The 27,646-nt window shown below is 45.1% G+C and overlaps 2 protein-coding genes across 4 annotated transcripts in view; one reads left to right on the top strand and one right to left on the bottom strand.

The window, feature by feature from the left end:
- The window catches only part of RIOK2 (RIO kinase 2), a 52,887-nt gene extending 45,305 nt beyond the window's left edge, over positions 1-7,582 (bottom strand). Inside the window, exon 1 of the mRNA XM_044291312.1 lies at positions 7,458-7,582. Coding sequence (XP_044147247.1) covers positions 7,458-7,523 — 66 coding nt within the window. The 5' untranslated portion in view covers positions 7,524-7,582. The remainder of the gene's footprint in view (positions 1-7,457) is intronic.
- Positions 7,583-7,612: 30 nt separating this feature from the next.
- The window catches only part of LOC122935520, a 122,317-nt gene continuing 102,283 nt past the window's right edge, over positions 7,613-27,646 (top strand). Inside the window, exons 1-2 of one of the 3 annotated variants that reach the window (XM_044291302.1) lie at positions 7,613-7,742; positions 14,128-14,179. In XM_044291302.1, the coding sequence (XP_044147237.1) occupies positions 14,147-14,179 (33 nt within the window). In that variant the 5' untranslated portion in view covers positions 7,613-7,742; positions 14,128-14,146. Of the gene's footprint in view, positions 7,873-13,920; positions 13,933-14,127; positions 14,180-27,646 lie in introns of those variants that run through there. The other 2 variants (XM_044291290.1, XM_044291295.1) reach the window with 2 other exon arrangements.

Here is a 27,646-nt window from a genome sequence, read left to right as displayed (position 1 = left end):
GAATTTGGTCCTGGCGCTCTGGCATTTGTCAGCCCGTTTTCAAAAGGTGCACGGGCGACGGGTGCGGAGTGCCAGAGGGGGGCCCGTTCTGTCCAGAGGCAGCAGGAGTTGAGATGAGCGCTTCCATTGTGGAAGCGCTCATCTCCATATTCATCTGTATCGCCGTCCTCAGGACAGCGATACAGATGAATGGTGCGGAGGAGCAGGGGGAGAGGCGTCTCCCTTGCCCGTTCCTCTGAGGGAAAAAAAAAAAAAAAAAAAAAAAAAAAAAAAAAAAAAATCGCACAAAAAGGGAGCATGCTGCGATTTTCACACAATGTACAAGTGATGCGTGAAAATCACCGCTCATGTGCACAGCCACATAGAAATGAATGGGTCCGGATTCAGTGCGGGTGCAATGCGTTCACCTCATGCACCTGCGCGGAATTCTCGCTTTACTCAGCTGTTATTGTAACTCGCATAGAAATGAAAGGAGGATTCTGGGAGTTCCAGTTGCAGAACAGCAGGAGTTTTCTAATGTATTGTGATTGTCCATATTGCTTCCTTTGCTGGCTGTATTAATTACACACTGTTCGTATCCAGGGGTTACGGCCACCGCTGCAGCGCAAATACATGGAAGCCATGACAGGAGCTGCTGCGCATGTGTGCCTACGTGCGCTCTCACAGTCCCAGCCACCACAGAGGCCGTGCAGCTATTGCTATAGTGTACAAGCACGGCCACCTCTGCTGGATTACAGGGTTGGTCGTAACAATATAATATGATGGAAAAATGAATCCAGCCAGCAAAGGAAGCAATATGGACAATCACAATTCATTAGTAAGTGCCTTGTATTAATTTCCTCTACATGATAAATGCCATTTGCTGAAATAAGGCCCCTATAGCTGGCAGTGGATCCACCTAAGTTATGAAGAGGCGCCAGCCTCTCCATAACCTCGGCACATCCAGCGCCAGTTCTAAATGTAAGAGAGCTCCCTTGCCATCTTACATTTAAACAGGCACAGAAAATAATGAATGACATGGGCCTGCTGGCTCACCCCCTTCACCGCCACTTTTTTTTAGACCTGGCATGAGTGAGGAAAAGTTGCAGATTGCAGTGCAAATAACCTTTGCGCCACAAATACACCTAATTTAGGCGCATTTCTGGATAGTAAAAATTATCCCCTATATTTTGTCACCGTTTTGTTATTCCCTGCGCTACTGCGCCTAAATTATGGCAAGGTGCCGACCTCATCATAAATTAGATGGATGCTCTAGCAGTCCATGCGCATAGACTGAAATCTATGGCAGCTCCAAGTTACTGTACGTTTGAGTCTTTTATACCAGACACCTCTCGCCATGTCCCATTTCTGGAAAATGGCGAGGGTGGCATAGAAACAACACTTGCTCTACGATTTAGGGATAATACTGTTTAAAAAGTTGCATAAAAAACTGAGCTTGCGACTTTTTTTTACTCCAGACAACTGGCGTAGGGAAAATGATAAATTCCCCTCAGTCTTTTTTATGGGGTTTTAGGCTTTTTTCCTTTTTTGGTGCTTTTTTTTTTTTTTAACTGGCGTTTTTCGGCAAAAACGGCCAGCTCAATATGTCACATAGAAACCTATCAAAATTTTCATCTACAAGCACAGGAGTTTTCTTGTAGTGGCTATCCTTTTCTTTTTTACATATATAGGCTACTTTCACACTGGCGTCTCGGCTTTCCGTTTGCGAGATCCGTTCTGAACAGATGCAAACAGTTGCACTATCTGAACGGATCCGTCCATGATGGATCCGCACAAAACGCGAGTGTGAAAGTAGCCCAAGGTGAGTTTTTGAAGTCTTATCTGTCCTTTAGGCTACATTCACACTTGCATTGTTAATTCCGGTATTAAATACATTGAAAGTCAATGGGTGATGGATCCATTATTATTTTTTTAAGTTGCTAAAAAAGTAGCTTAAAAAAATAAAATAAACATTGACTTTCAGTGGCGGATCGTTTTTTTCTATTTTTATGACCAGACACAAAACTACAGCTTGCAGCGGTTTTGTGTCTGGTCACAAAACGGAATGCTGCCGGAACGTAAGACATCCTGAACGGATCTCTTTCCATTCAGAATGCATGAGGACTAAACAAACTGTTTTTTCGGGTATTGAGCTCCTCTGCCGGATCTCAATACCGCAAAACAGCAATGCAAGTGTGAAAGTAGCTTTTAGACTTTCTCTCCTTTTATGATCCACTCCGGATATTAGCTTCCAAACCTGCATCAGGAACTCTGACTGGGTGGCCGTACCCTTATGCATGAGACTCAGTCAGACAGCTGCCTCTAAAACTGTACCACCAAGCATGAAGTTGTGTCTCTCCACACCCAATTTCGAGTCAGGCAGGAGAGTATTCCTGGATACCCCCTTGAAGAAATTTATAAAAAAGGTACAAGCCACCACCTGACCTCCCTGATGTTCAGTAGTGTTGAGCGAACTTGTGTTTTAGGTTCGGAGTACAAGGTTTGGGTTATCTAATAAGTCCGTTATGGATTCCGCTACCACTGTACGCCAAACTTCAAAATTGAGTAAGTGCCCTAGGAAGCAGAGCATCCCCATAGGGTTCGGATGAGTATATTCACACTGTCAGGTTTTTTTTTCCACAGGTTCGCGGTATTCTTTGACTTTGTGTCAGGCAATGAATCCCACTGGCTTATAATGGCTCGGTCCTCTCTCTATTCTACAGTCAGCAAAAAACAAAAGGTTAAGAGCAGCACTGACAATAGGTTTACCAGAGCTGGGACAGTGGAATGCAACAGCTGAGCCGAAAGACCCCAGATCCAAGGCGGTCCAGCAGCTAAGACATGGCCAATCCAAAATGATTAATGATAAGAACACCTGCTTGTGTAAATACACCCCTCTAACTCACCTGAGCGGACCTCTCATTATAGTAGCTACATGTGTCTCGGCGTGCCCATATCCTAAATGCGCATGTCCAGAAGCGTCAGAGGTAAGCGACGGACATGCATTGCGGTCGCACACTGGATACGCCTACACTGTGGGAACGGCCATTGTAATCAGAGAGCAACGCCCTCAACCAATGGGAGGCGGTCGCACAGAAGACGTCGACGTGCAAGTCACGTGACCGCTGTCCATATTTACATGGTCGCCCATCAGGCAGGATCAAAATACATAATGTTATGATCTAGGACAAGGGCATCCACACATAGGGAACAGCGAGGCATAGGGGGCACTGGTCCGCTAACAGGGGGGGGGCAGCGCTATAGGAGATGAAACTATATAGCTCCCAAGACACCTATTCAAAATGACACAAGCAGAGAATGTCAAACAGCCATAACATAAACGTATAGCATCCTGTGTAAGGATAAACTTAGGGGTGTATACATAGACATATAGATTAAAATCATAATGTAAACAAGTACCGGATGAGTACTTAGCTAATCCCAGCCACATTAAACTCCAAATTGAGTCCATGTGGTTGTAGCTATCGCAGGGTATATACCCATTTAAGTTCTTTTCTCCTAAGAACTGCCTCCCTATCACCACCCCTACGTAAATCACCCACGCTGTCTATCACCCTAAAGCGTAATAGGTTGATAGTGTCCCGCCTCCACAAAATGTTTGGCTACCGGTTTGTCCAAATTGGCTTTGCGTATTGTGCTTATTGATCCGCTCACGAATCTCCATTGTGGTCTCACCTACATAGATGAGACTACAAGGGCACTGTATTATATACACAACATCGCGGGATCTACAGGTGTAATAGCCTTTTATCTTGTATTTCTTGCCACTGTAGGGGTGAAAGAAATGATCACCTTTGAGGATGTTGCTACATATGCAACAAGACAAGCATGGAAATGTTCCATTTCTACGTGGAGCCAAAAGCTTCTAAGGTGATCATTTCTTTCACCCCTACAGTGGCAAGAAATACAAGATAAAAGGCTATTACACCTGTAGATCCCGCGATGTTGTGTATATAATACAGTGCCCTTGTAGTCTCATCTATGTAGGTGAGACCACAATGGAGATTCGTGAGCGGATCAATAAGCACAATATGTAAAGCCAATTTGGACAAACCGGTAGCCAAACATTTTGTGGAGGCGGGACACTATCAACCTATTACGCTTTAGGGTGATAGACAGCGTGGGTGATTTACGTAGGGGTGGTGATAGGGAGGCAGTTCTTAGGAGAAAAGAACTTAAATGGGTATATACCCTGCGATAGCTACAACCACATGGACTCAATTTGGAGTTTAATGTGGCTGGGATTAGCTAAGTACTCATCCGGTACTTGTTTACATTATGATTTTAATCTATATGTCTATGTATACACCCCTAAGTTTATCCTTACACAGGATGCTATACGTTTATGTTATGGCTGTTTGACATTCTCTGCTTGTGTCATTTTGAATAGGTGTCGTGGGAGCTGTATAGTTTCATCTCCTATAGCGCTGCCCCCCCCCCCCTTAGCGGACCAGTGCCCCCTGCACCTCGCTGTTCCCTATGTGTGGATGCCCTTGTCCTAGATCATAACATTATGTATTTTGATCCTGCCGACCATGTAAATATGGACAGCGGTCACGTGACTTGCACGTCGACGATGACGTCTTCTGTGCGACCGCCTCCCATTGGTTGAGGGCGTCGCTCTATAATTACAATGGCCGTTCCCACAGTGTAGGCGTATCCAGTGTGCGACCGCAATGCATGTCCGTCGCTTACCTCTGACGCTTCTGGACATGCGCATTTAGGATACGGGCACGCCAAGACACATGTAGCTACGATAATGAGAGGGGTGTATTTACACTAGCAGGTGTTTTCATCATTAATCATTTTGGATTGGCCATGTCTTAGCTGCTGTAACATTCCTATGCTGTTATTGGATGGATGACTATGTGGGAGTGTTTCGATTTTCACTATATATGCTGACATTTTTTATTGATGTTGAATGCTTGACAAAGGCTATACTTAGCCGAAACGTTGCATTTTTGTACCGCACTTTGGAAACCTGAATCAAGAAGTAGGTGGAGATGCTGCTGTAGCCTACATCTTTTCTACTATTCTACAGTCAGGTCCAGAAATATTGAGAGAGAGCGACACAATTGTAACATTTTTGGCTCTATACACCACCACAATGGATTTGAAAATAAACTAACAAGATGTGCTTTAACTGCAGACTGTCAGCTTTGAGGGTATTTACATCTAAATCAGGAGAACGGTGTAGGAATTACAACAGTTTGCATATGTGCCTCCTACTTGTTAAAGGACCAAAAGTAATGGGACATAATAATCATAACTCAAACTTTCACTTTTCAATACTTGGTTGCAAATCCTTTGCAGTCAATTACAGCCTGAAGTCTGGAACTCATAGACATCACCAGACGCTGGGTTTCATCCCTGGTGATGCTCTGCCAGGCCTCTACTGCAACTGTCTTCAGTTCCTGCTTGTTCTTGGGGCATTTTCCCTTCAGTTTTGTCTTCAGCAAGTAAAATGCATGCTCAATCGGATTCAGGTCAGGTGATTGACGTGGCCATTGCATAACCTTCCACTTCTTTCCCTTAAACTCTTTGTTGCTTTTGCAGTATGCTTTGGGTCATTGTCCATCTGCATTATGAAGCGCCGTCCAATGAGTTCTAAAGCATTTGGCTGAATATGAGCAGATAATATTGCCCGAAACACTTCAGAATTCATCCTGCTGCTTTTGTCAGCAGTCACATCATCAATAAATACAAGAGAACCAGTTCCATTGGCAGCCATACATGCCCACGCCATGACACTACCACCACCATGCTTCACTGAAGAGGGTGTATGCTTAGGATCATGAGCAGTTCCTTTCCTTCTCTATACTCTTCCCTTCTCATCCTATCACTCTGGTACAAGTTGATCTTGGTCTCATCTGTCCATAGGATGTTGTTCCAGAACTGTGAAGGCTTTTTTAGATGCAGTTTGGCAAACTCTAATCTGGCCTTATTGTTTTTGAGGCTCACCAATGGTTTACTTCTTGTGGTGAACCCTCTGTATTCCCTCTGGTGAAGTCTTCTCTTGATTGTTGACTTTGACACATAAACACCTACCTCCTGGACAGTGTTCTTGATCTGGCCAACTGTTAAGGGTGTTTTTCTTCACCAGGGATAGAATTCTTCAGTCATTCACCACAGTTGTTTTCCGGTGTTGCTGAGCTCACCGATGCCTTCCTTCTTTTTAAGGATGTTCCAAACAGTTGTTTTGTTCACGCCTAATGTTTTTGCTATCTCTCTGATGGGGTTGTTTTGTTTTTTCAGCCTAATGATGGCTTGCTTCACTGATAGTGACAGCTCTTTGGATCTCATCTTGAGAGTTGACAGCAACAGATTCCAAATACAAATAGCACACCTGAAATGAACTCTGGACTTTTTATCTGCTCATTGTAATTGGGATAATGAGGGAATAACACACCTGGCCATGGAACAGCTGAGAAGCCAATTGTCCCATCACTTTTGGTCCCTTAGCAACTGGGAGGCACATATGCAAACTGTTGTAATTCCTACACCGTTCACCTGATTTGGATGTAAATGCCCTCAAATTAAAGCTGACAGTCTGCAGTTAAAGCACATCTTGTTCATTTCATTTCAAATCCATTGTGGTGGTGTACAGAGCCAAAAATGTTAGAATTGTGTTGATGGCCCAATATCTAGGGAAACTCATGGTATACGTTTCTTAGTGGCACACTATATATAACGATAAACCAACATATAGCAACCTGATGGACGCCAGAAGGAGTGCTATTTGGGACTCTCAGGTGAATTGAGACCTATAGTTATGCAGCTGCTATCCTAACACATAACTAAACTACAGTCACAAAATGCAATGTGAATGACGTAAGACTGACAGGCCCACTATTTGGGTGGACTTGTACCTGTGGGGTTCTACAGGCCCACTTTTTGGGTGGACTTGTACCTGTGGGGTTCTACAGGCCCACTTTTTGGGTGGACTTGTACCTGTGGGGTTCTACAGGCCCACTTTTTGGGTGGACTTGTACCTGTGGGGTTCTACAGGCCCACTTTTTGGGTGGACTTGTACCTGTGGGGTTCTACAGGCCCACTTTTTGGGTGGACTTGTACCTGTGGGGTTCTACAGGCCCACTTTTTGAGTGGACTTGTACCTGTGGGGTTCTACAGGCCCACTTTTTGGGTGGACTTGTACCTGTGGGGTTCTACAGGCCCACTTTTTGGGTGGACTTGTACCTGTGGGGTTCTACAGGCCCACTTTTTGAGTGGACTTGTACCTGTGGGGTTCTACAGGCCCACTTTTTGAGTGGACTTGTACCTGTGGGGTTCTACAGGCCCACTCTTGTGCCACACACAGTAACTGAGGACACTGACTGAAGGACTGGTTGTCAGTGCCACCCTAACCTTGGACAGGAGACCATACCCAGCTCTCTAGGGCACAGTGTGTAACACTCGGTCTATACACGACCACACAGCTCCCCGGACCACATACGTACCGCGGTAAGCACTCTGAAGTCATCTCTGGACAAGTACCGGAGCAGCACCACGTTCAGCTTCCCCATGTTGACCGCCTGGCAATTTGGAACGCACGTGCGTTCCAGCAGGCCTCGTTACGTCATCACGCTGCAGCCGAACGGACTGCTGGGAAGTCCTGGCAGCTGTGTAGTGAGTTCAGTGTTGCTATCCAACGTTTATTGTAGAATGTGAATGGAGAAAAAATACTCCTTGTAAAGTAATGGGTAGAATTATGTTACGGAAAATCCAGAGTGCTCCGGAGTCACGTACGTATTAGGAATTCCCTTACAGCGTTGTGTCGGTTGTATCGCCTTTCCAGGTCCTTGGCTGCCTAGGAGAAAACTGAAAAGTTTGAAGTGGGCGGGAGCATCGCAGCCGGGACCGCGTATATCACAGGTATGTGATAGTATCGTGATATATAAGTATACACCTGAGTACAGTGCATGATATGTGCAGCCGGGACCGCGTATATCACAGGTATGTGATAGTATCGTGATATATAAGTATACACCTGAGTACAGTGCATGATATGTGCAGCCGGGACCGCGTATATCACAGGTATGTGATAGTATCGTGATATATAAGTATACACCTGAGTACAGTGCATGATATGTGCAGCCGGGACCGCGTATATCACAGGTATGTGATAGTATCGTGATATATAAGTATACACCTGAGTACAGTGCATGATATGTGCAGCCGGGACCGCGTATATCACAGGTATGTGATAGTATCGTGATATATAAGTATACACCTGAGTACAGTGCATGATATGTGCAGCCGGGACCGCGTATATCACAGGTATGTGATAGTATCGTGATATATAAGTATACACCTGAGTACAGTGCATGATATGTGCAGCCGGGACCGCGTATATCACAGGTATGTGATAGTATCGTGATATATAACTATACACCTGAGTGCAGTGCATGATATGTGCAGCCGGGACCGCGTATATCACAGGTATGTGATAATATAGTGATATATAAGTATACACCTGAGTACAGTGCACTAGATATGTGCAGCCAGGACCCCGCATATCACAGGTATGTAATAATATAGTGATATATAAGTGTACACCTGAGTACAGTGCATTAGATATGTGCAGCCGGGACCGCGTATATCACAGGTATGTGATAGTATTGTGAATCACAATACTATCACATACCTGTGATATACGCGGGCCTGGCTGCACATATCTAGTGCACTGCACTCAGGTGTATAGTTATATATCACAATTTGTGATATATAACTATACACCTGAGTGCAGTGCACTAGATATGTGCAGCCAGGACCGCGTATATCACAGGTATATGATAGTATAGTGATATATAAGTATACACCTGAGTACAGTGCACTACATATGTGCAGCCGGGACCGCGTATATCACAGGTATATGATAATATAGTGATATATAAGTATACACCTGAGTGCAGTGCACTAGATATGTTCAGCCGGGACTGCGTATATATCACAGGTATATGATAATATAGTGATATATAAGTATACACCTGAGTGCAGGGCACTAGATATGTGCAGCCGGGGCCCCGCATATCATAGGTATGTGATAGTATCGTGATATATAAGTATACACCGGAGTGCAGTGCACTACATATGTGCAGCCAGGACCGCGTATATCACAGGTATATGATAATATAGTGATATATAAGTATACACCTGAGTGCAGTGCACTAGATATGTGCAGCCGTGGCCCGTATATCACAGGTATATGATAATATAGTGATGTACAGGTCTTTCTAAAAAAAATTGCATATTGTGATAAAGTTCATTATTTTCTGTAATGTACTGATAAACATTAGACTTTCATATATTTTAGATTCATTACACACCAACTGAAGTAGTTCAAGCCTTTTATTGTTTTAATATTGATGATTTTGGCATACAGCTCATGAAAACCCAAAATTCCTATCTCCAAAAATTAGCATATCATGAAAAGGTTCTCTAAACGAGCCATTAACCTAATCATCTGAATCAACTAATTAACTCTAAACACCTGCAAAAGATTCCTGAGGCTTTTAAAAACTCCCAGCCTGGTTCATTACTCAAAACCGCAATCATGGGTAAGACTGCCGACCTGACTGCTGTCCAGAAGGCCATCATTGACACCCTCAAGCAAGAGGGTAAGACACAGAAAGACATTTCTGAATGAATAGGCTGTTCCCAGAGTGCTGTATCAAGGCACATCAGTGGGAAGTCTGTGGGAAGGAAAAAGTGTGGCAGAAAACGCTGCACAACGAGAAGAGGTGACCGGACCCTGAGGAAGATTGTGGAGAAGGACCGATTCCAGACCTTGGGGGACCTGCGGAAGCAGTGGACTGAGTCTGGAGTAGAAACATCCAGAGCCACCGTGTACAGGCGTGTGCAGGAAATGGGCTACAGGTGCCGCATTCCCCAGGTCAAGCCACTTTTGAACCAGAAACGGCGGCAGAAGCGCCTGACCTGGGCTACAGAGAAGCAGCACTGGACTGTTGCATGTCATTCGGAAATCAAGGTGCCAGAGTCTGGAGGAAGACTGGGGAGAGGGAAATGCCAAAATGCCTGAAGTCCAGTGTCAAGTACCCACAGTCAGTGATGGTCTGGGGTGCCATGTCAGCTGCTGGTGTTGGTCCACTGTGTTTTATCAAGGGCAGGGTCAATGCAGCTAGCTATCAGGAAATTTTGGAGCACTTCATGCTTCCATCTGCTGAAAAGCTTTATGGAGATGAAGATTTCATTTTTCAGCACGACCTGGTACCTGCTCACAGTGCCAAAACCACTGGTAAATGGTTTACTGACCATGGTATTACTGTGCTCAATTGGCCTGCCAACTCTCCTGACCTGAACCCCATAGAGAATCTGTGGGATATTGGGAAGAGAAAGTTGAGAGATGCAAGATCCAACACTCTGGATGAGCTTAAGGCCGCTATCGAAGCATCCTGGGCCTCCATAACACCTCAGCAGTGCCACAGGCTGATTGCCTCCATGCCACGCCGCATTGAAGCAGTCATTTCTGCAAAAGGATTCCCGACCAAGTATTGAGTGCATAACTGAACATAATTATTTGAAGGTTGACTGTTTTTGTATTAAAAACACTTTTCTTTTATTGGTCGGATGAAATATGCTAATTTTTTTAGATAGGAATTTGGGGTTTTCATGAGCTGTGGCCAAAATCATCAATATTAAAACAATAAAAGGCTTGAAATACTTCAGTTGTGTGTAATGAATCTAACATATATGAAAGTCTAATGTTTATCAGTACATTACAGAAAATAATGAACTTTATCACAATATGCTAATTTTTTTAGAAGGACCTGTATAAGTATACACCTGAGTACAGTGCACTAGATATGTGCAGCCAGGACCGCGTATATCACAGGTATATGATAATATAGTGATATATAAGTATACACCTGAGTGCAGTGCACTAGATATGTGCAGCCGTGGCCCCGTATATCACAGGTATATGATAATATAGTGATATATAAGTATACACCTGACTACAGTGCACTAGATATGTGCAGCCAGGACCGCGTATATCACAGGTATATGATAATATAGTGATATATAAGTATACACCTGAGTGCAGTGCACTAGATATGTGCAGCCGTGGCCCCGTATATCACAGGTATATGATAATATAGTGATATATAAGTATACACCTGACTACAGTGCACTAGATATGTGCAGCCAGGACCCCGCATATCACAGGTATATGATAATATAGTGATGTATAAGTATGCACCGGAGTGCAGTGCTTTATATATGTGCAGCTGGGGCCCCGTATATCACAGGTATATGATAATATAGTGATATATAAGTATACACCTGACTACAGTGCACTAGATATGTGCAGCCGGGACCGCGTATATCACAGGTATATGATAATATAGTGATATATAAGTATACACCTGACTACAGTGCACTAGATATGTGCAGCCGGGACCGCGTATATCACAGGTATATGATAATATAGTGATATATAAGTATACACCTGACTACAGTGCACTAGATATGTGCAGCCGGGACCGCGTATATCACAGGTATATGATAATATAGTGATGTATAAGTATGCACCTGAGTGCAGTGCTTTAGATATGTGCAGCCGGGGCCCTCATATCAAAGGTATATGATAATGTAGTGATACAGTTCTGATGAAAAGTTTAAAAATCCTATTTAGCATGGCTGGATCTTAACAAGGTTCTAAGTAGAGCTTCAACATGCAACAAGAAGAAATGGGAGTGAGACAAAACATTTTTTGAGCATTCAATTTAAAGGGAATCTGTCACCTGCTTTTACCATTTTAAGCTGGCACCATCGCTATGTTCACTAAAGTACCTTATTTCCAGCAGTCTTCTTTTTACTTTATTTCATTTTGTAGTTTTGATATAAAAGCGATTTTAATGTTATGCTAATTAGGGTCCAAGGTGCCCAGAGGGGCGTTTTTTTTCACTCTCCGGTGCCCAGTGACGCCCCCCTGCAGTGCCCAAGAACGCCTCCTGATCATCAAATAACCTCCCACAGCCCGGCAAATGGTTCCGCCCCCTCCCCACGTCATAGTCTACCTTATAGAAATGCCCCGTCCTTCTTCCTGTCTGCAGTCAGAAAACTTGCGCAGGCGCAGTACCGCCTGCGGCCTGCGCGATCATCAACGTCTTGAGGGTATTTTTTGCAGGATGAGTTGACGGTTAGATTGGTACTATTTTGGTGGGCAAACGCCTTTTTGATCGCTTGCTGTTGTACTTTTTGTGATGTAAGGTGAAAAAAAAATGGTTTATTTAGCACAGTTTTTATTTTTTACGGTGTTCATCTGAGGGGGTTAGATCATGTGATATGTTTATAGAGCCGGTCGATACAGACGCGGCGATACCGAATATGTATACTTTTTTTGTCCCCCCTATTTTTTACCAATTTTTTTTATCTTTATTTGGGGAAAATGAAGTTTTTGTTTATTTTTACTTTAAACTTTAAATTTTGGGGGGGACTTTATTTTTTCAACTTTTCTTTAACTTTTTTTTTTGTCCCACTTTGGGACTTGAACTTTTGGGGGTATATTCCTTTACAATGCATTCCAATACTTCTGTATTGGAATGCATTGGCCGTATTAGTAAGGGCTCGTTCACACGACCGTATGGCTTTTTCAGTTTTTTTCCGGATCCATTTTTCCATATGGCCTATACAGTATATAGTTCGTGTGAACGAGCCCTAATACTGTGTATATTACTCATACAGCTTCGGGGGCCTGTGAGATCCAGGGGCCTGGATCTCACAGGCTCTTCGCTGGAAGGCAGCGCAGATGCCTCAGAAAAGGCATCACGCTGCCTTCCATGCCATCGGGTACCCCCCACAGCCCCATTGGGGACCCGATGGCACCAGGTAAAAGCCGCAAATCGCAGGCCGGGCGGCGGTGATCGAAACAACACATGGCGTACCGGTACGTCATGTGTCCTTAAGGACTCGGAAACCATGCCGTACCGGTACGTCATGTGTCCGTAAGGGGTTAAAGACGTTTTTTTGTATTTGAAGCCCTTCAGTCTCAGATGCCGTCTGATGGTTATGGGGCTGCAGTCAGCACCAGTAAGGGCCTTAATTTGGGTCGAGGATCATCCAGTGTCTTGACGGACAACCAATTGGATCCTCCGGCTCAGTGCTGATGAAAATTTTTGGGGTCTTCTACTTGACTTTTTTGTTCCATAACCCTCAGGATCATTCCAAATGACTGTGTCCCACCTCAGCAGTGATGACGCGCTGTGAGAGACCCTGCTTATGCAGTTCAACAACCCGACTACGTTCAAAAAGGGAGAGTTCTTTTGCCTTTGCCATCACAACGTGTGACTACCTGACAGAAGATGACAATGAATCCACATCTTTGCACAGATTTGGCCTTTTAAAGACATGTGGTCCTAAAATTTTGTATCAGCTGAAAAACAGCCCTGTTTCAGTTTAATCGTTATTTTCAATTAGGCTAGGTCTACACGACGACATTTGTCGCACCAATGTCGCGCGACAATTTTTATAATGGCAGTCTATGGTGTCGCACTGCAACATGCGACATACTGCGACGCGACAGTCGCAGAAAATCCATTCGAGATGGATTTTTCTGCCACTGTCGCGTCGCAGTCGCAGCATGTCGCATGTTGCAGTGCGACACCATAGACTGCCATTATAAAAATTGTCGCGCGACATATGTTGCAGTGCAGTTGTGCCCTATCTGTCGCACGACTTCTTGTCGTCGTGTAGACCTAGCCTTAATTGAATGCTCAAAAAATGTCACTCACTCCCATTTCTTCTTGTTGCATGTTGAAGCTCTACTTGGAACCTTGTTAAGATCCGACAATGTAAAATATGATTTTTTGGGCATTTTTCAAGTGGTCTTAAACTTTTGATCATGACTGTATATAACTATACACCTGAGTGCAGTGCACTAGATATGTGCAGCCGGGGCCCCGTATATCACAGGTATATGATAATATAGTGATGTATAACTATACACCTGAGTGCAGTGTACTAGATATGTGCAGCCGGGGCCCCGCATATCACAGGTATATGATTTGACAAGCCCTTTAATTTTTAGCTAAAAAGAAATATTACTATGTCAAGCTTTATTTATAATAAGAAATAAGATTTATTTTTTATTCACTTCTTTATTTCCAGGATTTTCGAGTAAAAGAACATGTCGTCCATGCATTCTTCTGAATTTCTCCAGGTACTTTTAGTTGTGGGAATTTCTAGTGCTTTGCCTAGAGACATACAGTGGATATAAAATGTCAGGTTTCTGTGATGTAAAAAAATGAGACAAAGATAAATCATCTCAGAACTTTTTCCACCTGTAATGTGACCTATAAACTGTACAACTCAATTGGAAAACAAACTGAAATCTTTTAGGTAGAGGGAAGAAAAAATATAAAAATAAAATAATATGGTTGCATAAGTGTGCACACCCTTAAACTAATACTTTGTTGAAGCACCTTATGATGTTATTACAGCACTCAGTCTTTTTGGGTATGAGTCTATCAGCATGGCATATTTTGACTTGGCAAGATTTGCCCACTCTTCTTTGCAAAAACACTCCAAATCTGTCACATTGCGAGGGCATCTCCTGTGCACAGCCCTCTTCAGATCACCCCACAGATTTCCAATCGGATTCAGGTCTGGGCTCTGGATGAGCCATTCCAAAACTTTAATCTTCTTCTGGTGAAGCCATTCCTTTGTGGATTTGGATGTATGCTTTGGGTCGTTGTCATGCTGAAAGATATAGTTCCTCTTCATGTTCAGCTTTCTAGCAGAAGCCTGAAGGTTTTGTGCAAATATTGACTGGTATTTGGAACTGTTCATAATTCCCTCTAGCTTAACTAAGGCCCCAGTTCCAGCTGAAGAAAAACATCCCCAAAGCATGATGCTGCCACCACCATGCTTCACTGTGGGTATGGTGTTCTTTTGGTGATGTGCAGTGTTGTTTTTGCGCCAAACATCTTCTGGAATTATGGCCAAAAAGTTCAATCTTGGTTTCATCAGACCATAACACCTTTTCCCAGATGCTTTTGGGAGACTTCAAATGTGTTTTTGCAAAATGTAGCCTGGCTTGGATGTTTTTCTTCGTAAGAAAAGGCTATCGTCTTGCCACTCTACCCCATAGCCCAGACATATGAAGAATACGGGAGATTGTTGTCACATGTACCACACAGCTAGTACTTGCCAGATATTCCTGCAGCTCCTTTAATGTTGCTGTAGGCCTCTTGGTAGCCTCCCAGACCAGTTTTCTTCTCGTCTTTTCATCAATTTTGGAGGGACGTCCAGTTCTTGGTAATGTCACTGTTGTGCCATATTTTCTCCACTTGATGATGACTGTCTTCACTGTGTTCCATGGTATATCTAATGCCTTGGAAATTCTTTTATACCCTTCTCCTGACTGATGCCTTTTAACAATGAGATCCCTCTGATGCTTTAGAAGCTCTCTGTGGACCATGGCTTTTGCTGTGGGATGCAACTAAGAAACTTTCAGGAAAGACCAACTAGAGCAGCTGAACTTTATTTGGGGTTCATCAGAAGCACTTTAAATGATGGCAGGTGTATGCTGACTCCTGTTTAACATGATTTTGAATGTGATTGCTTAATTCTGAACACAGCTACATCCCCAGTTATAAGAGGGTGTGCACACACATGCAACCACATAATGTCCCAATAGCTGGTAGTATGCTCGTCATCATAGGTCGCAATAACACCTGTACAAGCAGTTTTACTCCCTAATAAATGTCTAATACGTATGAATATGCACAATAATTTCGCTGCCATTCATGAGCGCACTGAGCGCTGTGAACGGCACAGGCTGCACCGCAATACCGCTGGTGCCTGAAAACTCCAATAACAAAGCTCCATACAGAACAGAGCTTTGTTATTAGGGAGGAGGCTGCTGATCTGCCAGTATCGGCGTGCTGCTGTGCCATGGGCCGCTCCTCTCACAACCCCCCAATTGTTTGAATAAGGGCACAGATTGCTGAGGACAGTGATTGGTTGCAGTGGCAGCATGCTACTACTAACAGCATCAGGAGAATCGGACAAGCACTGTAGAAATGGGTAAATATGACATTTTAGGCTATTGGAGGGCTTGTCCAAGATTTTTAACCCTATAAAGCTCTGCTCACTGGGACAGATATATTAATATGGTCTAAAAGTAAGGGCTCATGCACACAAATGTATTTTTTTTCTTTCCGTTTCCGTTCCTTTTTTTTTTTTGCGGACCGTATGCGGAACCATTCACTTTAACGGGTCCGCAAAACAACGGAATGTACTGCGTTCTGATTTTTTAACTTCCTGCCTTTCTGGGGCCATAACTTTTTTATTTTTTTATGTACATAGCTGGGCTTGTTTTTTGCGGCACAAGTTGCACTTTCTATTTCCACCATTAAATATTGCATTGATGTAGTGGGTAGCTGTAAAATAATTCCAAATGGGTTGAAATTGAAAAAAAAATAAATAAAAAATTCTTCAACTGTTTTATGGGTTTTGTTTTCCTGGCGTTCCCCATACGGTAATACTGACCTGTTGTGTGTTTTTTTTTTTTTTTTTTTTTTTTTTTTATAATTGTCCGGAACCGTAAAAATCTGGTGATACTACATATGTATAGTTTTTCTTGCCTTTTAGTACTGAAAGGAAAAAAAAAACAAAAAAACTTTAAGAAATTATTTTTCTATCCATCGCCATATTCTGACCCTATAAAGTTTTTTGAAGTTATGTGTACATAGCTTTGTGGGTTCTCATTTTTTGTGGGGTGATCTGTACTTGTCACTGATACCATTTTGGGGTGTGTATGACTTTTTGATAAATTTTTATTAAATTTTTTTGTGGGAGATGAAGCAACCAAAAAACGGCAAATCTGCCATTTTGACTTTTTTTTTTTCCTGTTTGTTGTATGGGATAAATATTTTTTTATTTTAATAGTACAGGCATACCTCAGCATTGGCCATCATTATCACATTAGCGGGTGTCCTATTCCCACCATGCCCACATATCAGGGAGCTTCAGTGCTCACTGGAGTAGATGCAGGCCCATTCACTTCAGTGGTACCGCAAAAGATGCCGACAGCACATCGGTTGCTGTCCTCATCCGTATGACTGTTCTGTGGCCCCACCAAAAAAAATATAACATTTCCTATTCGTGTCTTCAAAATGTGGAACGCACACGGCTGGTATCCATATTTGTGAGATCCGCAGTTTGCGGACCACAAAAACAGCTATGGCCATGTTCATAAGCCCTTACTGAGGAAGGGCTTTTTTTTCTGGCATTAAAGTGCAGATTGTTTGAGTGCTGCAGTGATGGTTGACCTTCTGGAAGTTTCTATCCTCTGCACACAGGCCCTTTGGAGCTCAGCCATTGGGTTCTTGGTCACCTCTCTTACCAAGCCCCTAGGATAACTTATTTTGGTGAGGCAACCAGCTCTAGGAATAGTCCAGGTTGTTCCAAATGTCTTCTATTTCAGAATTATGGAGGCCACTGTTCTCCTGGGAACTTTCAGTGGAGCAGAAATGTTTTTTGTACCCTTCTCCAGATCTGTGCCTCCACATAATCCTGTCTTTGAGCTTTACAGGCAGTTCTTTTTCTCATGACTTGGTTTTTGCTCTGATATGCATTGTCAGCTGTGAGACCTTATATCAGGGGTGGCCAACCCGCGGCTCGCGAGCCGAATGCGGCTCCTCGCACCTTCACTTGCGGCTCTCAGAGGAGCGCGCTCTCCTCTACATATGCGGCTCACAGAGAGGAGTGGGCCAGGGATGTCGCAGGTTTCGAAATATTAGCAGCACTGGGGAGAAGGAAGAAAAAAGCAGTCCCCTCCTCCCCCTGTGCTGCCACCACCAATGAGAATGCAGAGGGGAAGAGGAGGGGAGAAGCTGTGGCCACTGCCACCAATGAAGGTAACTCATTTATTCAAATACAGGAGGCGGGTGCTGGCTGCAGAATCATATAGCCCGCACCCGACCTCTATGAGGGGTAGCTGAGATCCGCGGCAGTTAACCCCTTAGGTGCCGCACTATTTGGACACAGAGTGCATCATATGGACAGATGTGATTCTGCCGGCACCCGCCTCCTGTATCTGTATTAAAGGTTGTCATTGGTGGCGGCGGGCACAGTGCACCCCCCCCCCCCCTTAATACGTGGAGGCCCGTGCTCTGACCTGACGCTCGGCTAAGATATGTAGGTGGTATGTTGTACTGCAGCTCCTAGCACTTTTCTCGCAGGTTTCATTTCTGGTAGCAGGTTGACCTTAAATGGGTCATAATCATTAATAAGTCACCAGTAACTGATCGGCAGAGGTCTGACTCCTGTCACCCCTCCTGATCAGCTGTTTGAAGAGGAGGCAATGCTCGTGCGAGTTCTGCTTCCTTTTCAAAATTACACTGTGCGCTGTCTTGCTTGTAGTGGTGGCGCAGTGTAAGTACAAGTGCTGGTCCAAGGGAATGGCACGAGTGCTTTTAATTACTCTCTGCCACCAAGACGTTGCGCAGTGAAATCTTGAAGAGTAAGTACGGTTGCACGAGCATCGCCTCCTCTTCAAACAGCTGATCGGCGGGAGTCGGACCCCCCCGATCAGATATTGATGACCTATCTTGAGGACAGGTCATCATTGTGTACCGGCTGCACAACCCCTGCAATTGCAGCTTTCCTGGTGTTTTTCAGATTTGCGTTATAGAACATCTGATCTCTGTGTTCCATTTACTTTGTACAGTTTCTAAAAACTCTTTCACTAAATGACGTCCAGCTAAACTTAGACAGCAATTATGTTATTTCATACAACAAATTCCTGGAAAATGTGAAAAAAAACAGTAATAAAAAAAAATCATTTTCCGCAGCTGATTTCCCAGAATTTATTTTCTAGGCACCCTATTTGCAAACAAGTAGGTGCTATAAAGCCTTGACATTCAGATATTTTAGCAGCTGTCGCAGTGTCTGTGTGTGGAGGTGGGGGGGGGGGGGGGGTTACTGCACCGCCTGGACTTTTCCTATTAAACAGCTTCTTGCTGTGAGAATTATTTTTCTTTTCCGTTTGGTTACATTATTTCAATGAAGCTGATTTTATAGACCTGGCTAGACCTCCCCCTCTCTTGAACCCCCTTCCTTATTCAGAGAATGTGATAATCCAGCACTTGTTTCCAGTACAGAACTGCAATAAAAGGATTAAAACATTTTGTAGCATATTTTGTTACCGTTTTATTTTCATTTTCTATTTCATTTCTTTCTTTATTGCGCTCTATTTTTAAGTGTACTTAAAAATGATACTTGTTTGTGACAGAATGGAATCTAAATGACACTTAGGCCTCTTTCGCACAAGCGTTGCGGGAAAAGGTGCGGGTGCGTTGCGGGAACATGCGTGATTTTTCCACGCGAGTGCAAAACATTGTAATGCGTTTTGCACACGTGTGAGAAAAATCGGCATGTTTGTTACCCAGACCCGAACTTCTTCACAGAAGTTCGGGTTTGGGATCGGTGTTCTGTAGATTGTATTATTTTCCCTTATAACATGGTTATAAGGAAAATTAATAGCATTCTGAATACAGAATGCATAGTACAATAGCGCTGGAGGGGTTAAAAAAAAATAATAAATACTTGAACTCACCTTAATCCACTTGCTCGCGCAGCCCGGCTTCTCTTCTTTGCTGTGTACAGGAAAAGGACCTGTGTTGACGTCACTCCGGTCATCACATGATCTTTTACCATGGTGATGGATCATGTGATGGACCATGTGACGACCGGAGTGACTTCATCACAGGTCCTTTTCCTGTACACAGCAAAGAAGAGAAGCCGGGCTGCGCGAGCAAGTGGATTAAGGTGAGTTAAATTATTATTATTTTTTAACCCCTCCAGCGCTATTGTACTATGCATTCTGTATTCACCTAGCAACCGTGTGTGAAAATCGCACCGCATCCGCACTTGCTTGCAGATGCTTGCTATTGTCACACGGCCCAACTCACTTCTATGGGGCCTGCGTTGCTTGAAAAACGCACAAAATAGAGCTTGCTGTGATTTTCACGCAAAGCACAAGTGATGCGTGAAAATCACCGCTCATGTGAACAGCCCCATAGAAATGAATGGGTCCTGATTCAGTGCGGGTGCAATGCGTTCAACTCGCGCATTGCACCCGCGCGGAATACTCGCCCGTGTGAAAGGGGCCTTAAGCTGTCTATACACAATGCAGCCCAGAAGTAGGGTTCACATGTGGTGCACTGCTAATTGCCCGTTTGTACCTGTTTAGAAATTAAAGGGTTATTCCCATCTCGGACATTGGGGGCATATCGCTAGGATATGCCCCAAATTTCTAATAGGTGAGGATCCCACTTCTGGGACCCACACCTATGCTTAGAACGGAGCCTACAAAGTCCCGGAGGAGGCACCGTTCATTTCCTACGAGAATGCCAAAAATAGCCTAGCACTGTCTCGGCCATTTTCGTTGGCTCCATAGGAGTGAAATTGGAATGGTGTCCACGCTTGCGCAGTAGGCCTCCCATTAATGGGACTTCCAAAAATAGCCAAGCGGCACGCTTTCGGGGCACCCATAGAAATGAAAGCAGAGGGACTTTGCGGGCTCTGTTCTAAGTATAGTGCGGGTCCCAAAGGTGTGACCTGCACCTATCAGACATTAGGGGCATATCCTAGCGATATGTCCCCATTGTCTGAGATGGGAATAACCCTTCAAATTACACATATTATATGACACACATATGAAAACATCTTCACGTCTGGCCCTGTCAATCATAGTGCAGGGAGGTGTGGCAGTTGCAGAGAGAGCTGAGCCTCTAGGAGTAATGACCATGCCCCTGTTGCTCCTAGAGGCTCATTTGCATATATTAAAACTTAGTTTTTCTTAGCAATGCGGACACATATGACCATGGGACCAACACAGATGCCTTCAGCTGCCAAGTGCACATGTAACAGGTCAGCAGTGTCATAGGTACAAATCTGCTGACAGATGGCCTTTAAGGAGAATACAGATGAAGTTATAAAAATCTTATAGTGACCTGTTCAGCTTTGCTGCGTCTGTATTATTACTGGGTGGAGACTATTAACCCTGTGTGCAGGTCTCTATGCGGTACATTAAACAGCAGATACAAACAGCAGCTTGGTTTTAATAGTAGAGCTTTGACTATTTAATGCTTTTATTTTTGCTTCATTGGGAATTTATGATGTGTCTTTGGTATGGTTGTCCTCTGTGTAGATGTATAGACATTTTACATGAAGCTGAAGACCTTATTTGATAAATGTTCCGGCCCTGGGAATAGCACAAATATAACCCGTTTCCTGCTCTGCAGTGTGTGAACAGATGTGTGGCCTTTCTTTCTGGCTCGGCCTTTCTCTACCTTAAAATATCAGCAGAAAACTGAGTATCTGCAGTTTTTGCACTGAAGCAACCTTTTTAATTTAAGATGTGACAAATATGTGATCTGCAAAGGTTTAAAGGGAATTGGTCACCTGGTTTGAGCATATTAAGGTGTTACTACTGCCATGTACAATAAAATACCTTATTTCTTGCTGTAGTCTTAATTTTTTGTTTCATTAGTGATAAAATCCACTTTTTATGTTATGCAAATGAGTGTCCAAGGTGCCCAGAGGGGCGTTATTATCCTTCTCTGGAGCCCAGTAACTCCCCCTACAGTGCCCAGTCCGCCTTCCTTTAGAGCCTAAGCACTCCTCTTCCAGCATAAGTAACTGCCCACACCCGAACTCTTTGCTGCCGCCCCCCTCCGCTATGTGATTATTTGGATGTAACTACGCCCACAGATTCCTGCGTCCGCTCGGTGAAATCTCACGCAGGCGTAGTACCGCGGACAGCCTGCGCGATGTAGAAGCTCCTGAGGGCAATAGTTTTAAATTTGTCACTGGGCTCGGCGCATGCCCAGTGACACATTTGAAGCTGTTGCCCTCAAGAGCTTCTACATTGCGGTACTGCGCCTGCGTGAGATTTCACATAGCGGAGGGGGGCGACGGCAAAGAGTTTGGGTGTGGGCAGTTACTTGTGCTGGAAGAGGAGTGCTTGGGCTCGAAAGAAAGGCGGACTGGGCACTGTAGGGGGAGTTACTGGGCTCCAGAGAAGGATAATAACGCCCCTCTGGGCACCTTGGACACTCATTTGCATAACATAAAAAGGATTTTATCGCTAATGAAACCATGAAACAAAAAATTAAGAATACAGCAAGAAATAAGGTATTTTATTGTACATGGCAGTAGTAACACCTTAATATGCTCAAACTAGGTGACCAATTCCCTTTAAGGCTACTTTCACACTTGCGTTTGGTGCGGATCCGTCATGGATCTGCCCAGGCGAGTATGTTCAGATAATACAACTGTCTGCATCCGTTCAGATCGGATCCATTTGTATTATCTTTAACATAGCCAAAACGTCTTGAACACCATTGAAAGTCAATTGAGGACGGATCTGTTTTCTGTTGTGCCAGATTGTGTCAGAGAAAACGGATCCATCCCCATTGACTTACATTGTGTTTCAGAACAGATCGGTTTGGCTCCGTTTCGTCAGATGGACACCAAAACTCTGCAAGCAGCGTTTTGGTGTCCGCCTCCAAAGCGGAATGGAGACGGAACGGAGGCAAACTGAGGTATTCTGAGCGGATCCTGTTCCATTTCAGAATGCATTAGGGCAAAACTGATCAGTTTGTGAGAGCCCTGAACGAGTTTCACTAAGAGATCTCACAAACGGAAAGCTAAAACGCCAGTGTGAAAGTATCCTTAGGCTGGACCTCCACCTTTTCTGACTTGGCCGCTCATACACTCAGTTGGAGTCTATAGATGGCGATGGAGTGCTGTTAACTAGAGCTAAAACTATACAGTGATTTGAACCCGGCCCTAACTATGACTTCAGCTTGTAGAGACAGTGAATGGGGTGCAGCTCCTCTGTATTTTGCATTTTGGCAGACATTCCTGTTACTGATCTACTAAAGGCCATTTTCGTGTCCCTACAGTGGGGTTTCGCTCTGGTAGACAGGATTAGCGGACGCAGTATAGAGGCAACAACAAGTTCTTTGGATCAAACAGTTCAGTGTTTTTATTCACACTTTAGGCAAGTGAGAAAACAAGCAGTCATAATCGAGCAAAAAGTCACCTTGCGGTGTTGGTGGTAATTCACACCATGCGGCAATTCTGCCTCCTTGCTCACCTTGCTGATAGCAGCACCAACTTGTTTTCACGCCAAACAGGTAGCAAGCCTTCATCCAGACACAAGACTCCCAGATCCCAACACAGAGACCTCGCTTCTGAGCCTACCTGCCTATTTAAGGACAGCCAGATGCTGCCAAAACCCGGACCGGCACTTAAAATCCGGTCTGGTATTTGACCTGACCTGGCTGTAAATCAGGCAGCAGCACATGCTGGGAGGAAAATACCTGTTTTCCCAGACCAATCCTCTCACTGTGTCATACACCCCCCACTTTGTTCAACCCTGAGGGGGTGAACACACACCAGACAGTATACCCGGGACAGGGCATCCACATTTCCCTGTAACCGGCCTGCCCTGCATTCCACCAAAAAAGTTTTGTAGGGAGAGAAACCATCTGGTGACCCGGGCATTCCTATCTTTGGCCTAGCTCATCCACTTGAGAGGGGAGTAGTCAGTCACCAGGCAGAATTTTGTCCCCAATAAATAATAGCGGGAGTGCCCACTTGATAGCCAGGCACTCTCTCTCCACTATACTATACCTGGTCTCGGCTGGGGTGAGCTTACGGCTGAGGAAGACAATGGGATGCTCCTCCCTGTTGACTTCCTGAGACAGTACAGCACCGAGGCCTACTTCGGAGGCCTCGGTCTGTATTATAAACTCCTTTGAAGTCAGGCGTCACCAAAATCGGGGACCCGCACAGGGCCGACTTCAAAGCAAAGAAAGCCTCTCCCGCCCGATCATCCCAGCGAACCATCATTGATTTGTGTCCCTTCAAGAGTCCTGTCAAGAGCGCGGCTAAAGTAGCAAAGTGGGGAACAACCCTCATGTAATAGCCCACCATTCCCAGGGGTGACTTTATTTGCCTAGTGGTGACAGGTCGGGGCCAATTCCGTATCGCCGCTATTTTGTTCACTTGGCGTTTGATGACTGTGCCCAATGACATTCCCAGGTACTTAGTCTCTTCTAACCCTATCGTAAATTTTTTGGGGTATGGGGTTAGGCCAGCTTTCCGAAGTGAGTCCACTACAGCCTGCACTTTGGGTAGGTGACTTTCCCAGTCGGTACTGTGGATGGCAATATCGTCCAGGTAAGCCGAAGCGTACCGACGTTGTGGACGAAGCACGATGTCTATTAGTTTTTGAAAGGTGGCGGGGGCGCTATGCAGACCAAAGGGTAAGACCTTATATTGATACAGCCCCTCAGGTGTGATGAAGGCAGTTTTCTCTTTGGCAGCCTCTGTTAAGGGCACCTGGCATTACCCTTTCGTAAGGTCCAAAACAGAAAAATACCGGGCCTTTTCCTAACCTTTCGATGAGCTCATCCACCTAGGGCATGGGATATGCATTGAATTTGTAAACCTCGTTAAGTTTTCGAAAGTCGTTACAAAACCGCAACGTCCCGTCCGGCTTCGGTATCAATACTATAGGACTGTCCGACTCACTTTCTGACTTCTCAATGACGTCTAGCTGCAGCATTAGCTGCACCTCCTCTGATATGGCTTGTCGCCGAACCTCGGGTACCCGGTATGGTTTTAATCAGACTTTTGCCTGAGGGTCAGTGACAATGTCATGCTGGTTTATGGAAGTTTGTCCAGGGAGGTCCAAGAACACATCTGTGTTCCGACTAACAAACTCCCTGACCTCCTGAGTCTGTTTAGAGGAGAGGCTGTCAGCAATCTTTACTGTGGCAGCCGCCTCTCTTGCATCAGACAGAGGGGCCGGTACCTCTTCTCCTAGAAAACCCGGCCGTGGGCTGTCTTCTGTACAGGTTTCCCTATCTTTCCACGGTTTGAGTAAATTCACATGTAAACCTGCTCTGGCATTTGCCGCCGTGGCTGGTGTACCTCGTAGTTTACATCTCCAATTTTCTCGAGTACCTCGTAGGGCCCCTATCACCTAGCCAGGAACTTGCTGTCCACGTCGGCACCAGAACCAAAACCTGATCACCCGGGTTAAAAATCCGAAACCCAAGTCTGCCGATTATATACCCGCCTCTGGGCTGTTGAGCTGCTGTCACAACCAGACAGCTGAGAAGCTCTGACAGAGGCCTTCCAGAACCTCCTCCTTGAGTTTTCTTTGTCGTGGTATTCAGTTCCTCATCTCGTTAGCCTCTCTCAGCTGTCATGTAGTTGGACTGATTGCTTCCCTTTAAATTCCTCCCCATAATGCTTTACTGGGCGGCTTATACTTCTTCCTGGAGTGTGTGTGCATGCTGATCCTGTTTCCCAGTCTGCTACAAAGTTAAGTGCTGTACATTTATCTGTTATTTTCTGTTTGCTGGATCCCAGGTGACCCTGACTCCCTCCGTGTCTGGTGTAGGGAGCCGGTGGTCGTGTCCCCTCACTATTGTAGGCTGTTCAGGGGTTATATAGTCGAGGTACGTGGATATGCAACCATCCACCTTTGGGATCTTTGCATAGGCTGAGCAGCCAGGGAAAGTGCTAGGTCTTGTGCAGGGGTCTCCCTTTTGGTTCCTTAGCTTTGGATCCAGTGAGTCATATATGCATGTTGCTTTGTCTTGTTTCCTGTACACCGTCCGTGACAGCTGCCTCCATATGCTTCCTAACAAGAGGCAACACTGTCTCTATGCAATCTTGCGTCTGGGTAACATACTCAATGACGCTTTTATGTGGAGTGGGTTGTTCCCACGCCTTTTTGGCCACGTCCAAGAGACCGCGAGGGTGTCTCCCATATAGCAGTTCGAAGGGCGAGAACCCAGTAGAGGCCTGGGGTACCTCTCACACTGCGAACATGAGATAGGGCAGTAGTCCTTCCCAACTTTAGCCACCACCCTTTTCAACATATTAAAAAATATTTGGTTAAACCTTTCTACCAGACCATCCGTTTGCTGATGGTAAAAGGACGTCCGTAGCTGTTTTATGTGTAGCAACTTATAGAGTTCCCTTGGACATAAAAGGGGTCCCTTGGTCGGTCAGAACCTCTTTAGGTAGTCCTAAAGTTATCCCTGGAGACATTGATGTCTGCCAATTCAGGACTCGGCGGCAAGTCCTCCACGTCTCCCACCATCACACTTGGCGGGGCTGTCACCCCTACTGCTGGCCCTTCGGGTCTCGGGTTCCCAGGGTTCTGGTCTCCCACCTGAGCCGGGCAACTCTGCTAGGGTTACCCCTGTCTCATGGGTATCAGTCACTCTCATAGCAGGCCACAGTGCTGGGAAGTCTCTCCCTATTATGAGTTCATAATGTAGATTTGTGGCGACGGCCACCGTAGTTAGAGACACCAGCGAGGTGGGATAGTCTTTTAAGTCTCCGTGGATGCACATCACTCCGACTTTCCGGGCAGTATACTCAGGGGACCGCACCTTTCTAGGGTCACCAGACTCTGAGTCCAGCAGAGCCTCCGCCGGAGTGTCTTCCACTTCCACCTGGCACAAATGATCTAGAGATTCTGGGGTACCTGTTGCACACAGCTTCTTGGCATATAGCGACTGACAGTAGCCATAGTTAGTGTCCATGGGCTCAACCGGTTGAGGCTCCTGACACCGCCGAGAGACTATTGGAGCCAGGTCTGCCGTGGGTAAACCGGGCGGGTTTTATCGACTCTGGGGTTTGCCGACCCCCCCCCCCCCCAACTGAATACTCATTTTGATTCCTGGTAGCTTTATAGCGTTCCACCAGGTCCACCATCTCAAGGTCATTGCCAGGAGACACCTGACCGATCCAGTTCTGGAGAGGGTATGGCAAAGCCATCCAGAACATATCGGCTAAAATACGATCCAGCATAACAGTGGGACTCTGCACATCAGGTTGTAGCCATTTTTGCAAGAGGTGAAGTAAGTTATAATACTGGGGTCTTCTAGGCTCAGCCGGGTTGAACCCCCCCACTGATGCAACCGCTGGGTCCTTGCCAACACATTCACCCCCAGTCTTTTCAGAATCTCACCCTTGACTTTCTGGTAGTCGGCCGCTTGATCGTCCAGCAAGTCGAAATACACTCGCTGGGAATCGGATGCCAGGAACGGAGCGACAACCTCAGCCCGCTGGTCACAGGGTAGCTTTTCCCTGATGGCCACTTTCTCGTACATCGCCAGGTAGGTTTCGATGTCGTCTGCGGACGTCATCTTAGGAATCGCGGCATGGACTGCTTTCCGGGCATCGTGGACGCTCGGGGTTGCTTCTGCTGTCTGCAAAGCCATCATGTTTTGTAGCAGCAACCGGCTAGTCTCCTGCTGCTGCTTATTAGCCTTGCGTTGCTGCAGGTTTGTCTCTCGCTGCAGCAGATTAGCCTCCATGAGGGCCTTCACAACAGCCTCCATTTTGTCATGGGGGACTGGTTGTAATACTGCTGGTTTAATGTACGACATACAAACGTTCCTGAAAAATGCAGAAACCCAAAAAATTCGCCATTTTGTCACCTTGGCCCCCCCAAAAATTGGTAGGACTGTTCGATTATGGGCCGGAGCATAAAATGCAGAATGCACGCTGCTTTTTTGGGGGTTTTATTTTTTTTGAATGGTATCGAGTATCGCAATACTTTTTTATGGTATCGCAATCT

The sequence above is a fragment of the Bufo gargarizans genome, chromosome 1, assembly GCF_014858855.1.
Source record: "Bufo gargarizans isolate SCDJY-AF-19 chromosome 1, ASM1485885v1, whole genome shotgun sequence".
NCBI classification, from domain to species: domain Eukaryota; kingdom Metazoa; phylum Chordata; class Amphibia; order Anura; family Bufonidae; genus Bufo; species Bufo gargarizans.
The sequence above is the reverse complement of the archived record's forward strand: the minus strand, read 5'-3'. Positions and strand labels throughout refer to the sequence as shown.